Source organism: Epinephelus moara, chromosome 8, assembly GCF_006386435.1.
Source record: "Epinephelus moara isolate mb chromosome 8, YSFRI_EMoa_1.0, whole genome shotgun sequence".
NCBI classification, from domain to species: domain Eukaryota; kingdom Metazoa; phylum Chordata; class Actinopteri; order Perciformes; family Serranidae; genus Epinephelus; species Epinephelus moara.
Genome location: NC_065513.1, coordinates 40202246 through 40218072, shown reverse-complemented (window position 1 = coordinate 40218072; position 15827 = coordinate 40202246). Strand labels below are relative to the sequence as shown.

Below are 15827 nucleotides of genomic sequence, written 5' to 3'. Positions count from 1 at the left end.
TAGTGTATAGGTACTTTTTCTTTTACAATAGGAGACTGTCAGAATCACTTCCTACAGCATTGATAAATTAAAATTAAAATGTTAAAGAAATAACAGTTAATTTTGTCAAAGCCAAGGGGAGCCATTGAGGTGGGGGCTAAAGAGCTGCATGTGGCTCCAGAGCCGCAGGTTGCCCACCCCTGGCCTAACCAGTTCATCACCTTCAGATGTCAGACACTTGCCAATAGAAGAAGGTTGAATAAAAATATGATTAAAAAACAACATTTTCCAAATGTATACAAAAGGCTTCCTGTCAGATTGTAGAAATATGGACACGCAGTGGCATTTGTGCAGCTGTGAGAAAAGTATTCAGATACTTTACTTAAGTAAAACTAGAAATAACATAGTGTAAATATACTCCATTACAAGTTAGTCCTGAATTCAATACCTTACTTAGCTAAAATTACAGATGTATTACCAGCAAAAGCATACATAAAGTATGAAAAGTCAAAGTACACATTATACAGAATGGTTCCTTTTTAAGTATTAAGATATTATAGAATATTTTATCATTATAATATTGGATACATTAATAGTGTAGTACTGCATTGTATCATATATCCTGTGTGTGTGTTTCACTGCAAAAAAGTAACTATCAGTGCCAAATATAATGGAGTAAAAAGCATAATATTTCCCTCTGGGATGAAGTGGAGTCTGAGTATAAAGTATCATAAAAAGGAAATACTCAATGTACAAATATGTCAAAGTTGTACTTAACTACCGTACAGTACAGTACTCGAGTAAATGTACGAAGATATGTAAGTAAGTTTGTTAATTAAACCAAAAAATAAATAAAACAAAACAAAACCCTCTGATTATGACCATGACATATATTCAATACACACACACACACACACACACACACACAAAAACACCTGCACTGCCCCCCAGTGGCAGGAATGAGGTGTGATTTCACTCTGCACCAATCTTAGTTTCTCCTCTTTCTCTGTAGTGAGTTATAGTTTTGTAGTGTTAACACCAATTCTTCTCATGAGACACCACTGCTAATTAAATCACATTTCATTTAATTATTAGTTGCAACATCCCTCATCAGCATTCTGTTTGTGGTCATATTATTTATACATGCTTTTGTCAGCCAACAAGGCCTATTGGAGACTCAATGCTTCTTACTGAGCTGCATTAAATCAGCTTTACATTCTTCATGTATCCAAGTACACTCATTACAGAGAAGATAGAAACTACAGAGGTCTCACTCTGACCCTTTACCCAGGAACTTAATAGTCAAAATTGATTGCCAAAAAATGCATAATAAATAGGACTGTGTAGTACATCTATACACACTGTGACTTTACTGTATATTGGTCACCCAAACAATGTTTATAGTTGCACTACACAATATTCATTACTAACCATTTAACAAGGGATTATAATCAATAGTTGCGACTTTATAGCCATTCAAATAATGTTTATAGACAATTTACAAACCTATTTTTAAGCATGAGCAAATACTTAATATAGTATATACAATTTTGTAATATATGCAAAAATAAACCATTAAAATAAAATCAGTTTTAGTATTAAATAAATTAGAAAGCTTCATTTATTATTATTTCATTGGTTATTAACGGTAAAATAACTATTTCCTAGAGTTTAAATATAATTTATTATTTATGGTTATCATAAAGTGATAAACAATTAATTGTATGAACCAAAATTACAACAGCTTAAACTTCTGAAAAACACACTTTAAAAAATAAATAATGATAGGCTAATAATAATAATAAAAATGATAATAATAATAAAAATAATAATAATTGTAATAATAGTACGGTTATAACAATAATAATAACAATAATAAACCCTCTAAAATTAAATTTAAAAAACAACAAAAAAACAGCGGAGTGAGTGCTCTGTTTTTAATCACAGATCTCTGCTGACAACAGGAAGACAGCCGTGCAACTGCTTCCGGTTTCCCCGCCCTCAGTCAGCTGTCACACGGTTGTTTGCAAACAGTTCCGTCCGCCGGGTCCATGGTCCCGTCCTCGTCCTCTGCGCCCCTGTAGCTGCTCCACCATGGGTGGGAACGACGACAGCGAAATCATAGAGCACCACATGGAGGAGGAGATGGAGAAGAAGGGCACGAGGAGCCACGCAGCCTCCTCCTCCTCGTTCCTGGAGAGCGTCACTCCGTCCGACAGAGAGGGCCACAGCGGCACCCAGTCCTCCCACAGACTGCTGGCCTACAGCGATGCTCTCATCTCCATCATCGCCACCGTCATGGTGAGACACACACACACACACACACACACACACACACACCTCTGAGCTGTACCCTCAGTATCAGCAGCCCCTTAGTTCACTGCAGAGACCTGAAACCAGCAGGTGATGGAGCAGAGGGCAGTGATGAACCAAATTAATATTAGGGACTGTTCGTTACTTATCAGGGGAGAGGGGGGAGGTGGCTGCGGTGTGACTTCAGTATTTTAGTACAGATATTTTTCCTGGAGCCCCCTGAGTGTCTAGAGGAAAATGCATCACCCTCCCTCCACCTTAAATTAGTTACTAGATCTTTGAAGTAACAGACCCTTTAAGGCCTGACGTCACAATGACATCATTTTGTTACCTGGAGGTGAAGTTGCCTCTAACCCCACAGGGCTGTAGGCTACACAGGAGTCTTAAAATGTCTTGGAAAGGGCGCCTATTGGCTTAGGGGGTGGAGTGGGTGCCCATGTACAGGGGCAATTTGTTTCCAGCCTGCGGCCCTTCACAGCACGTGGACCCCTCTCTTGACAAATGTGAATTTTATAGAAAGGATAGCCCCTTGAGATGTAGCATCTCATTTTCAAGAGGTGACAGATCTCAAGAAAAGTGGAAGATTATTCCAGTCAGATGGAGCTTTGGATCGGAACGACCTTAGTCTAACTGCTTTGAAAATCCTGGGGACAAAGAAAAAGGGATTATGTCTAAGTGAATATGAGGAATTATACAGGGTCAAAAACTGTTTCAAATATGAGGGACAATTGAAATTAACACACTTGAAAATGAGCTGAACCTCCCTTTCACGCTAAAGCTATCCTGTTGAATAAAGGCAGAAAAAACAAACCCAGAAATATCAGGAAAATTTGAGACATTACCGTCTGTAACTTCATTCTATTCTCTATATTCATTTTATTCCTGTATTAAAGTGCAAATTACTGACTTTGAACTGGTGCAGACTTGTCCTCCCCCGAGCTTTAAAGCTAACCTGTAACCTCTCCTGTGACCTGTTGTCATGGATGTTCACTTTGCAGCAGGTGCAGCTTAAGGAGGATGGTCCAGTCTTTTCATATACAGCAGTTAGCATGCTTTAGTCTCCATTTAATAATATACTTTCCACTTGTGACAGAATTTTTCCAAATCCAAAAAGAAATGGGACGTTTGTGGTTTAAATTACCCGTGGTAGTATTCATAATCAGGTCGTCTCTGCGGTATGATGTTCCTGTCTGTGAACATGTGATACCTCTCCTAATGCTGTTTTCATTATCCACAGATTTTACCTGTCGCTCACACAAAGATGGAGGATAATGAGGTAACAGTAACTGTCTTTCTATAAAGCCGACAGAACAAGGGATATTCACTTCACTGTTGAGTGCACCAGATGTACTTTGTACCAGTGTCCAGTAACACTGTAGACATGTAGTGATGTAATAACAACAACAGGCGACATGTAATAAATCTGTTTGTGTTTAAGGAGTTGAGGGAGAGCGTTCAGCTGCTGCTGACGACAAAGATCGCTGTTTACTTAATGACATTCCTGATTGTGACTGTAGCGTGGGCCGCTCACATCAGGTGAGTCATTATTGATATTATATTAGTGTAGAACAGCAGTTTTAAAGGGACAGTTCACCCCACAATCAAACACACATATTCTTCCTCTCACCTGTAGTGCTGTGTATCCATCTAGATTGTTTTGGTGTGAGGTGCAGTGTTGGAGATAACAGTTGTAGAGATGTCTGCCTTCTCTCCAGTATAATGGAACTAGATGGCACTCATTCATCCTCCGTTAGCTCACCTTGCACTACTGAGCTAGCTAACATTACAGCTCAGCCGAGGAGGACGCCATTAATGTTTACATCTAACACTGTTGAGTGTTACAGAGCACAAGCCTCTCGATTATGAGTAGATGCACACTTCCTTCTCTGTGGTGATACGTTTGGCAGGTCTAGTTCGGTAGAAAGAAAATAGTTCCTACATGAAGCTGCTCACAATAAGGTCTGTGGATTATCTTGAGTAACCAGGTCATGATTTCTGGAAAGAGACATTGAGTGTGTTTACATGGACAGTTTAATTCCATTTTCATTCGGAATGAAAGTTCATTCTTATTAAAAGTGATCTTGTAAACACCTAATTCGGAATGGAAATGGCCAATGCGATTGAAAATTCAATCCGATGTAGAGGGCTGGAATATTCAGTTTCTAATTCTGAATGACAGAATTTTGTGTGCATGTATACACTCGTTCCTCTTTAAGTTCATTCCGGTCTTTCTGCGCATACTCGTTTCCTTGCCCTTCTGGCGCGATGACGTATATAGTGCACATAGCAACGGGCTGAGATAAAGCAGTTGGACTCGTTGCACTCACCAGTTTCCATACGCCACAGCGCGGTCTTCTATCTCTTCGACCTTCTACCTCCCTTCTCCTCCTCAACAGACGAAGCATTAGCAGAACAAGGTTGTTGTCGTACTGCTGCTTCAAGAATATAAGCAAAACAAGCCTGAAAAAGGCACTAAGAGCGGTGTCATCAAGCATCTTGTTATCCAGAGCGAGGACTACAGTGTTTTCTTCCGGTAAACGTAAACACATAACNAGACTTTAATTCCGAATGATTTCATTCAGATTTATTTCATTCTGAATGAGAAGCCGTCATGTAACCGTAGCCATTTGCTGTTGAGTTTTCATAAGTATTTTTTGGCGCTTTGAGCACCACAAGCTGAGTGTTATCTTGTTCTGTTATATTTGAGAGAAGGCAGACATCTCTACAGCTGATATCTCCAACACTCTGCAACTCACACCAAAACAATCTAGACTGATAAATAGCACTACAGGTAAGAGATGCTTACCTGCAGATGATTCACCTCTTGCTCTTTCTTTGTGTTGAATTTCACAGGTTATTTCAAGTAATTGTTCGCATCGATGACTGCCTGGCACTGCTGAACCTCGTGAGTACAGTTATTAATGAGATCACTATGTCTTTAATGACATACTATCATTATTTGTACGGTGTTAATTGAAGTCTTTCTTTAAGTAATAATTATCTTGGATATTTAATTAAGGCGGATTAGTAAGTATGTATCCTAATAAGTGAGCTAATGTGACTTAAATAACGTCTAGTTTTGGATCATATGACATGCATCTCTAGTTGGTTATATTTTACGTTTAAATACTGTATGGAGCTCCGACCAGTGTTAGACATTACTTTTTCTGGCTTTAGTTTTGATCAACACAGCCCACTGTGTCCCTGTAAACTGATTTTTATTTATCTTTTATCGTCTCTGATTTACAGTTTATGCAGTTTAGTAAGCTGTGGTCGGCTTCTTTGTTAACTTTGATTGACCAGTTGGTTTAAAATCCAATTTCAGCAAGTGTTACTGTGCAAATACTAAAAATTTAAGGTTGGATTTCAGAGACAAACCGAGACTCTAAAGGTTTTTACACATAATATCTGTCAAAGAAAAAACAGCGCATGTTGGCAACTGATTTCCATAACGAGTATATCATAGTTAATACTCAATAAGAGTCAGTTTCCCTCTTACTGCTGAGAGAAAGCAGAGCCACAGTTTCACTGCTGTCATACTATAAATACTTCACTACTGAGAGACTGTGAGCACGTTTCCTTCCCTCTAATGTGACGTTCTACTTTCGGTTCTCTCTCAGGCCTGCATGATGCTGATAACCTTCCTGCCCTATACAGTGAGTATGAGTCACCGCAGCAGCTGAATCAATCACAGTGTTTGCACAGATAAATGTTAAGTCGACTGATGTCATTCAAGCTCCGTCATGTTAGTGTGTGTTGTGTGTTTGCAGTTCGCTCTGATGGCCAACTTCCCTGAGAATGTCCTGGGGATTTTACTCTTCTGTGGCTGTGTGATGGTGATGGGCATTATTCAGGTCAGCAGCTTCCGAGTGTTTTAGTCCTTCTAGTCCCTCTGGAGAAAAGTGTCACCTTGAAGATAAGATGCAGCTTCACTTCTAACATTACAGTTTATTATACACCATCTCTGCCAATAGTTGCCCCTACTGTAAATCCTACACACTGGACCTTTAATATTCAGTCACATTTAGGAGTTTGGCTTGTGTCATAATCTTACATTTTGTTTCCGTAGTCGGTGATTGTGCTGTACGCCTTCAGCCGTCCCTTCCTGCTGAACGAGCAGATCCAGATCTCAGAGAACCAAACCTTCTACAAACACCACATCCTCAAAGTCATCATGCGGGTTCCCCTCATGTGCTTCTTCGCCAGCATCTTCTCCTTCATCTTCTTCCAGCTGGTAGGTGGCAGTATGTTTCATATCGACTGTTGTGAGAGATCTGTTCATCTTGTAATATGTTTTAGGACTTTATTGTACATTAACACCCTGATTAATCTAAAAAATATTGTGCAAAAATGCCCATCACCAGGCCCCGGAGTCCAGTGTGGCGGCTTTAAAGTTCTTGTTTTGTCCGACCAGCTGTCTAAAATTCAAAGATATTCAACTTAGAGTGTTGTAAAACGCAGACAAATCATCACATTTGAGAAGCTGGAACAAGCAAATGATTGGGATTGTAGCTTAATCAATCAAGTTTACTATTGCTGCTGTAAATCTTTTCTTTGTAGTAAAGCTTTCATTCTGTCTTTCAGTCGTACGTGCTGTTGGCGATCGTCATCTTCCTGCCGTATATCTCCCAGTCTGTGAAGTGGTGTCGCAGTAAAGCAATTGGTGAGCGTGAGATTTTATCGTGATGAGTAGAAGAAACATATCACCTCTGGCCACATGTACTTCATCGTCTATTTGTGTTAGAGTGACACCTTCTTAAAACATAAACTAAATCTTGTCCCTTTCAGGTCAGGTGGAGGAGACTCCAGACTCCATGTTGTTTTACACGTACCTGCCCAACGAGCCACTCAGCAAGGACCGAGTGGAGGCTTTCAGCGATGGAGTTTACGCCATTGTAGCAACGCTTCTCATCCTGGACATATGGTGTGTTTTACTTTATCTCCTTAAGTGGGAAGACAGAAGACAAATCCATTTCAATATAACATATATAAATGTAAATATATTGTGTATAGAGAAGAGGTCAGACACAAACGCAAGCACTATGAATCTGAAGTCACCATGATCACATTAAAGGAGCAGTGTGTAGGATTTAGTGGCATCTAGTGGTGAGGATGAAGATTGCAACCAGCTGAAAATTCCCCCTGAGCGCCAAGCGTGAGCTACTGGGTAGAGTTTATTGTTCAGGAGGTTTTTAGCAGAAGCTGAATTATCTGCAGAGGTCTCTGAGTCTCCAAAACAACTGAACCAGGGGTCTCATTTATAAAACAATGCGTAGGATCCACACTAAGAATGTATGTACAGAGAAAAGCCAAAAATGGTGTGCGCCAAATAATATTCAAAAGTTTCTATCTATCACCTCCTCAGTCGCCAATTTCCTGTCTCCAAAATGTTCGTAAGCATGGGTCAAAGTTTCTCCCATCAAGTCTGTTTTTATAGATCCCACCTTTTCTGTGGGAAGATCCGCTCCTTATGTAGATACTAACGGCTCATTCTAAGGTATCAAAAACACGACGATTCTTATTTTCATGTGATTATACTCTAAAGTAAATGTATTTCCAATATTATATTCCATTTCTGCCCATATATTTGCCCCTAAATCCTTCACACTGGACCTTTAAATGCAACCAACGTGTTGTGCTATAAAGAGAATCTTCTGCACGATATGGATCCTATGCACATGTTGCATTTACTGGATTTATGCACCAGTTATACCTGCGTTACGTAAAGCTATCCAACTACCTAACATCTTTATAGCTGCTTTTAAATTGTCAAAAACAAAACCATTCTGGATGAATTGTCATTAATAGTGTTGCAAAAGTTTGTTGAGAAACCTCCTAACCTTTATCCTCTCTGGTTCCTTCCTGTTAGCGAGGACAATGTTCCAGACCCGACCACTGTCCAGACGCAGTATGGCGGCAGCCTGATAGCAGCGCTTCAAGACTACGGCCCGGAGTACCTCGCCTACTTTGGTTCCTTCGCCACCGTCGGCCTTCTCTGGTTTGTGCACCACTCGCTCTTCCTCCACGTCACCAAGGCAACGCGCTTCATGGGCCTGCTGAACACCTTCTCGCTGGCGTTTATCGGAGGTTTGCCGTTAGCTTACCAGCTAACACACGAATTCCCGCGCAACTCTCGCAATGAACTGGAAGCCATTCAGATCAGCTGCGTGATCATTTTCTTCGCAGGAATATTTCAGCTCGCCATTTGGGTGGTCGCACTTTACAACGAACAGGAAACTCTGCACCCTTATGTTCGATATGGCGGACGCGAGCATGTGTTTATGCTAGCTAAGCTAGCTCTGTACCCCTGCGTTGCTCTGGGGACGTTTTTCCTGACATGTATTTTGAGTAAATTTAGCGCCTCCATTTTCCACCTGATGGAGATCACGGTGCCTTTTGCTTTCCTTGCGCTGAGGCTGTTGGTGCGTGTCGGGATGGCGCTGCTACGGCTAATCTTCTGTCCCGACAGGCCCAACCAGAGGGGGGTCATAGAGGACGAAGATGACGAGACAAGAGTGCCATTCAACGCTTTAGTTACCTAGCTAGGTTAGAGGGGAGGTGGCCGCAGGAAATCGAGCTAACTGACAGAGCAGTGAGGCATTATTGCTAAGATGCTTGGTCTCTGAAAGAGTTACTGAGAGAGAGTGAATTAGGAATCACGTGGAGAAGAAGATGGTGATCTTTTAATTTAAACTGGTTCAAATCTTGTGAAGGAATCAGTGCAAAATGGGATTAGACGTGATCTCACATGTTGAAGGAGGAGAAATGAAGTGAACCAGAGTGGTGAAGGATGCTGACCGCCAAAGCCTATCCATTCATTTTATTTCTTTAAAGGGTACATTCGGCATTTTTCAACCTGGACCACATTTGCCCATGTTTTTGTATCCAGGTGACTGATAGGAACAACAATTTTGTAAACTGGTCCAGTATTGAGTAAGGCTGCTGCAGCTGGCAGCGGCAAAAAAGGCTGCAATCTAACTATTCGGGGTGTTCGCACCATTAATTTACGTCCACTAAAAGTGCTTGTTTTGTCACTGACAGGCTCAGATTGTTATTTTAAGTGTCTGACACCATTATGGAAAGGATCAGTACAGAGGTCGACCTCTTGTTAAAGAATAAGACTCTTTTGTTTAAGAAACAGCCCAAAAATTGCTATAGCCAAACCCACCAGACTTCATTTAAAAAAGCAGTAATTATCATTGTTAAACATGCTGCATTCAAAGTCTAAAGAAACAAAATAAAACTCACAAAAACCATCTTGGTTCACGTTCTCACACTCGCACAACAATCACAAACTTTATCGACAGGAAGACAATCCAAGCACTAGGGCTGTGCATCTTCAACGGCCTCACGATTCGATTACGATTATCTAGTCAAGGATTCCACGATGCACCCGACTTCATGTCCTCTTTCACCACATCCATAAATCTCCTCTTTGGTCTTCCTCGAGGCCTCTTGCCTGGCAGTTCCAACCTCAGCATCCTTCTACTGAGCTCAACGCCCTCTATGCGTAATAAGGAATCATTAGCATTATAAGATTCACTGAAGTGTGTAGCCATGTGTAGCCATGGGGTAGTTACGATTTTTTGTTCTAATGGCATATTTATGCTCAACAATGCGTCCTCAGGCGTGTTTATGTACGGCCTATGTAGAAGAAGAGTAGGGGCGTGTCTAAAAGAAAAAATAATGGGTTCAGGAAAGACTTTACTCAAAAAGAATCATCTCAGTAATGGCCCAGTTATGTTTAATTATACGTTTGTTGGGCCGTTTCTGGTTTAACAAAAAGGATCTTACTCTTTAACATAAAGTTCTATCTCTGTAGGGATCCTCTCCAGAAGTTGACAGACACTTCTAATGACAATCTGAGCCTGTCAGTGGCAAAAACAAACACTTTAATTTCTTTTTTCTGGCTGTAAATTGACAGTGTGAACACGCTCTCGGTGGTCACATTGCTTGTTTTCATCACTGCCAGCTGCATCAGTCTGGCTCAATACTGGGCCAGTTTCAAAAATGATTGTTCCCATTTGTGGCTTTAAAACATGAAAAAAAAGGTCCAGGTTGAAAAATACTGAACTCACGCCTTAAACAATAACTTGGAAGAATATACTAATGCTAGTTTTGATTAGCGAATAATCAACAATCATCTTCAAGCACTAAAAAGCTCGGTTTGAAATGATGGTTTCCCACTTTGATTCAATATGACCCAGTTTTCTGTTTTCACTGTTGAGTACAACAGAAGAACAGGTTTGATAATTATAGTTCAGTGAAGGTGCCGAGTGAAGATGTGAGACAAAGAGTCCATCCAACTGGTTTGGTTTTATTTCAGCCTTCATTTATTTTTTAACCTCGTGTTCCCCAGAGAAAATCTGCCGAGCGCGTTGAGACACATTGCAGGAAAAATACATGAGAACTGACGGCTGGAGTTTAGTTTTGTCTCCTGTATAAATGTTGCAGTTGACCTGTTAGCAGATCGAGTTCAAGTCTTTAGTGTTGGCACTTTAAACATTTTACTGAATGGGTACGGCCATGAAACTTGCACTATTTACTAATCAATATTTTGATTTAGATATTTGTGTGTACTACCCACTGGAATGTAACCTCATCTTTTCAGTTACTGTCACAATGCTTCTTTTGTTTCTACTGACTGTGCACTTAATGAGCCCCAAAACTGTTTATTTAAATGTAGAAAAAGGCCGAATGTGCATGGATATTGATGATTTTTAGTTTCAGTGATAATGACTTCAGGTTTTCTTACAAGTTTTGTCTTTAAAAAGTCATGTCAAACCCAATGTGGTATTAAAGGATCGTTCAGATTTTTAACTGGGGTTGTATGAGGTACTTATCCATAGACAATATGTTACATTCCACAGATGTCAGTGGGCACACCTTCAGTTTGGAGAAGTCTGACATGGAAAGCAATGTACTGCCGTGAAGGGGGCCGGCAATTTTACAGACTTACTTACTTACAGAGCATCACACAGTCAAGCTCCCTCTAATGTAGCTGAACCACTTCACCTGCGTTCTTCAGCTCACGTAATCAATCAGATAAATTTGTTATCTTTCCCTCGCACTTGCCTTAAGACCTGTGGTCATCGAGCTTTTGCTGACACTGTGGTTTCTTTTAAAAGCCAGCTGAAGACGCACCTGTTCAGACAGGCGTTTGGGTCTGTGCCAGATCTGTACTTTTTAAAATATCGTGTATTGTTGCGTAGGGTGAATTCTTCTTTTTCTTGTGTGTGTGCAAATAGTTTTGCTAGCTGTGCACTTTTCACTACATGGCTAATGTCGTCACTTTGTCTCTATGATTTCTTTCTTGTTGTATAATGCTCTTGTGAAGCACTTTGTGACCTGTGTCTGCGAAAAGCGTTATGTAAATAATTTTTACTTATTTACTTAATTTTTAGCCACCTAAAAAAGTCCCACCTAAAAGAAGAAAAAAAGCCAGTATCACAGTAAGTGTACACTATACTTGATGTCAGACTGATTTCCAGTGGGAAAATGAAGCCCTTGTATCGCTCTCTTCAAAGCCAGACTCCACTGACAAAAGCAGTAATTTAAGCTCACTGAACACAGGAGCTGCTGTTGCCTGGAGCAGTCAGTTTGTGTTATTGTGTGACTTTGGCATTTTAAAGAATTAGTTTGGGCTTGCTGGAATCACACAATAACACAAACAAACCAATTTATCAAAGCAGCAGTAGACCAGCAGCTCCTGTGTCCAGCGAGCTTAAATTACTGTTTTTGTCAATGGAGTCTGGTGGCTTTGACGAGAGCATATATAGGGAACTGAAGCAGTCGGAACAGGCTGTCTGACATTAAAGTTAAGCAGTGAAAATAATCTCAATATAGCGCACACTTTCTTGGTTATAGATAATTTAAGTTTAGGTTATTTTAGGCTCCTGTCTGCTTCTCCAAACTGGGGGCATGCTGACCTACATCTACTGTGTCTAACACACTGACTGTGTATAGGTACCTCATACAACCCCTCTTAAAAGATCAAAACTATCCCTTTAACATCAGAACAAATCAGTTTATTTTAAGTGGAAATTACGGTTTTGTTTTTTATGGGGAGGTTTGTGAAATCAGGTGTAGCACATTTCTCCAGAAGGGGTCACTGTTGTTTCTCTTAAACAGTCCTGAGGCCACTTTCATGGCTGTTAATGATGATGATGTGCTGTTATGTGTTTGATACTGACGTAAAAGGGGACCAGAATCTGACGTGCACTTTATGGAAACCTGTCAGGTGAAGGAGAAGGGTTATAAATATATATCAACAAGGAACTAAACAGCTGTTAACTATTGCTTTTTAAGACGGAGACAGTAAGCTCAGCTGGCTCTGCATGTCAGGTGAAAAGCTTGTTTCTGATTCGTTAGACACATTGGTTGTCACGTTTTTGTTCTGTTGAGCAGCTTCCAGATCCAAACTACTTGTAGAACCAGGTATGGTTTTATTTTATGGGCATTTGTAATGATCTGTAGTCAGAATCAGCTGATCAGGATGGGAGCAGTGTAACGAGACGATGATTTCTATGAAGGAGTAAATGCCTGTATTTGTTTGCCAGTCATCGTGACGCTCTTAACATCCCAAAATATTGATCGCAAAATGTTGTCAGGCATTGTTACCTAAATAAAAACAACTGTATTTGTATATTTTTCACGTTGTCAGTCATAGCTTCATGTTTGAGTCCCAACACTCAGCAGGATCTTTACTTTCCTCATTTCTGTTGACGCCACATTACCTTTAGAAATCAGGCTTTTTTAAAAGACCTGTCTGTTGCTGTCGTTCCTCCAACACGGTGGTATGTTCGAGGCCAGAGGAATCCCTCTCCAAATATTCCCTTTGACAGATTTCTCACTGCTTCGTTGTTGTCTGTCTGTAATCAAACGCTGCATTTGCTCTTTCACACTGTGCAAAAGCTTTTTTTTTGTCAAAACACAAACTGTGGAGTTTTGTTTTGTGAATAAATCTGAAATTGTTCCTTCAATGTGAAAACGAATCGTCTGTCTTGTCAAACATAATGAACAAAATGTGAGATTTTAAAGAAAAAGAAAACCTTTATTCACCTCCGTACAGTAAACAGCTTCACAATATCCCTAACAAGGTATCAATATGTGGTTTATACATGACTCTGTATCGCCCCTATTATCAACAGCATACGTCCTCAGTGTCGGTGTTTAAATCTTATCCACTCCAAAAGCTACAGATTTTCATTAGAAAACATTTCTGCTCAGAAGCAAATCAAACAAAATATACACAAAATGATAAATTATAAAGACAAGCAACCAAACATCTGCAGTGCATCACAACCTGACATTTGGGCTAATAAAACTAACTTTATCTTTCCTACCTTTATGTCTGTGTACCACAAGTGTCTCACCTTCATAATGTGAATAAAAATATAAATTAGTTCACACAACAACTTTGATCTAATTTAAACTACAACTGTGAAACTACGGAGTCTCGAGTGTGCCAAGAGTATAATACACTTCTTATTATAATAATGAACTGCTGCGTTTAAGTGACACTGGATAAAGTAATTAAATTTACACGATTGATGGTGTAGTTGCTAAAAACCATCGGTAAAAAAAGTTTCAACATTCACCAATTAATAGTTCGATTTTTGTCCTTTGAGAATAAATGAATATATAAATGGATTTGCAACTACTTACAATTTGTCTTGTTATTCTGTTCATGTATGTGTCATCTATACAGCGTCGTTCATACATCTGTGCTGAAACTACGTCCTACCTTCAGTGCCTGACGTGCACCTCCCCAGAAATGTCTACACATCGCAGCAACACAGATCTCCTAAATGTTTTTGTAAACTGTAAACCACTTCCCTCAGTCAAAATATAGCTTTAATTTACTTTAAGACAAGGGGGAATAAATTGTGAAGACAATAAAACCCCCGCAAAATAGCATTTTAAGTCTTGTGTGTGATTTATCCTGGCTTCATATGAGCAGAGGAAAAGTCTGCTAGCTGCTAAGCTAATTTATGCAACAGGAAATGTTGTAGGCTTGTGCTAATAATGATAGCATGTTGTATTTGTCTGGAAAACGTGTTTAGTATAAGACAGTTGTTTTGTCAGTGAACCTTGTGAGTTGTAATGGAGCTGAATTTTTTAACATTACCTTTGTTAAATGTTGCTGTTGTCCCTGGCTTCATGTGAAGAGGAAAAGTCCACTAGCCACTAGGCTAATTTATACAATGTAAAATGCCATAGGCTTGTGCTAATAATAATAGCATGTTGTATTTGTTTGGAAAACGTATAAGACAGTTGTTTTGTCAGTGAACCTTGTGAGTTGTAATGAAGCCGAATTTTGTAATGTTACCTTTGTTAAATGTTGCTGTTGTCCCTGGCTTCATATGAGAAGAGGAAAAGTCTGCTAGCCACTAGGCTAATTTATACAATGTGAAATACAGGGTTCCCACAGTCATGGAAAATCTGGAAAAGTCATGGAATTTCACATTCACATTTTCCAGACTTGGAAAAGTCATGGACTTGGTAAAAATCATTGAAAGTTTTGGAAAAACAATGAAATTTTGTTGCTTGTAATGAAATCATCACAATAACGTCCAAGTAACGTGAATTTATTTTGTGTAACGTTTTCTCACTATGTCTCATCTCTCCCTTCATGTATGCAAGCTAACTGAAACTGTTTGAATAGAGTTTGGATCTGATGAGTTTAAAAGTGCTGCATAAATGGGGCAAGAAAAAAATTACACAATATTATGGGTCTTTGAAAAGTCATGAAATTTTGTCCATGACAATGTGTGGGAACCCTCAAAATATCATTGGCGTATGCTAACAACATTAGCATGTTGTATTTGTGGGTTATGACATTATCTTTGTTAAATGTTGCTGTTGTTCCTGGCTTCATATGAGTAGAGGAAACTTCCGGTAGCCACCAGGCTAATTTATGCTATGTAACATGTCATAGACTTATGCTAACAACATTAGCATGTTGTACTTGTGGGGAAAACATCTCTAGCAAAAGACAAGTGCTTTGTCTGTGAATGCTGCGAGTTATAGTGAAGCTGATTTGTGTACTTTTACTTAATATTGTCACCATTAAGCCATGTTTAATGTGTGTTTTATGTGTTTAAGTTGATTCAATCAAACTTTACTGCACTGTACAGAAGCTTAACACAGTGGCATAGAAACCTCACTGCTAACTAGTGTTGTGGAGATGTAACTGCAGAGCGACACAGACACACCATTGCACAAGTATAAATGCTCACAACTTGCTTCGGCTACACAGTAGGCTCTGCGCAGAGCCGTTAAGCAGCCTTGATTAGAGCTGAAACAAGTCAATTAATTGATTATCAGCAGCTATTTTTATTATCAACTGATCAAGTAATTTATCCATCAATAACTCATCTCGAATGTGAGGATTTGTTCACATTTCCAAGACTAAAACAATAAACTGACTGATAAAAATGATTTAATTTTAAATAAAATTTAAGTGATATTTAAATGAAATCTAATTAATAAAAGCAGAAGAGTTAATGAGCTGAATAATAAAATATTTCCGC

At 39.4% G+C, this 15827-nt stretch overlaps 1 protein-coding gene and 1 long non-coding RNA gene across 3 annotated transcripts in view; both read left to right on the top strand.

Moving 5' to 3' along the window:
• Positions 1-15827, top strand: part of LOC126394435 (uncharacterized) — a 310194-nt gene that overhangs the window by 116497 nt on the left and 177870 nt on the right. The window lies entirely within an intron of this gene.
• tmem175 (transmembrane protein 175) lies at positions 1870-9243 on the top strand. Of its 2 annotated transcripts, XM_050051235.1 has the most exons (10): positions 1870-2280; positions 3530-3568; positions 3731-3828; positions 5146-5197; positions 5913-5948; positions 6063-6146; positions 6362-6526; positions 6877-6955; positions 7081-7216; positions 8162-9243. In XM_050051235.1, the coding sequence occupies exons 1-10, from the start codon at positions 2074-2076 to the stop codon at positions 8832-8834; spliced, it is 1569 nt and encodes a 522-aa protein (XP_049907192.1). In that variant the 5' UTR covers positions 1870-2073; the 3' UTR covers positions 8835-9243. The 2 variants fall into 2 exon arrangements, with proteins under 2 accessions (XP_049907192.1, XP_049907194.1); XM_050051237.1 differs by lacking the exons at positions 1870-2280; positions 3731-3828 and having other exon boundaries at positions 3540-3568.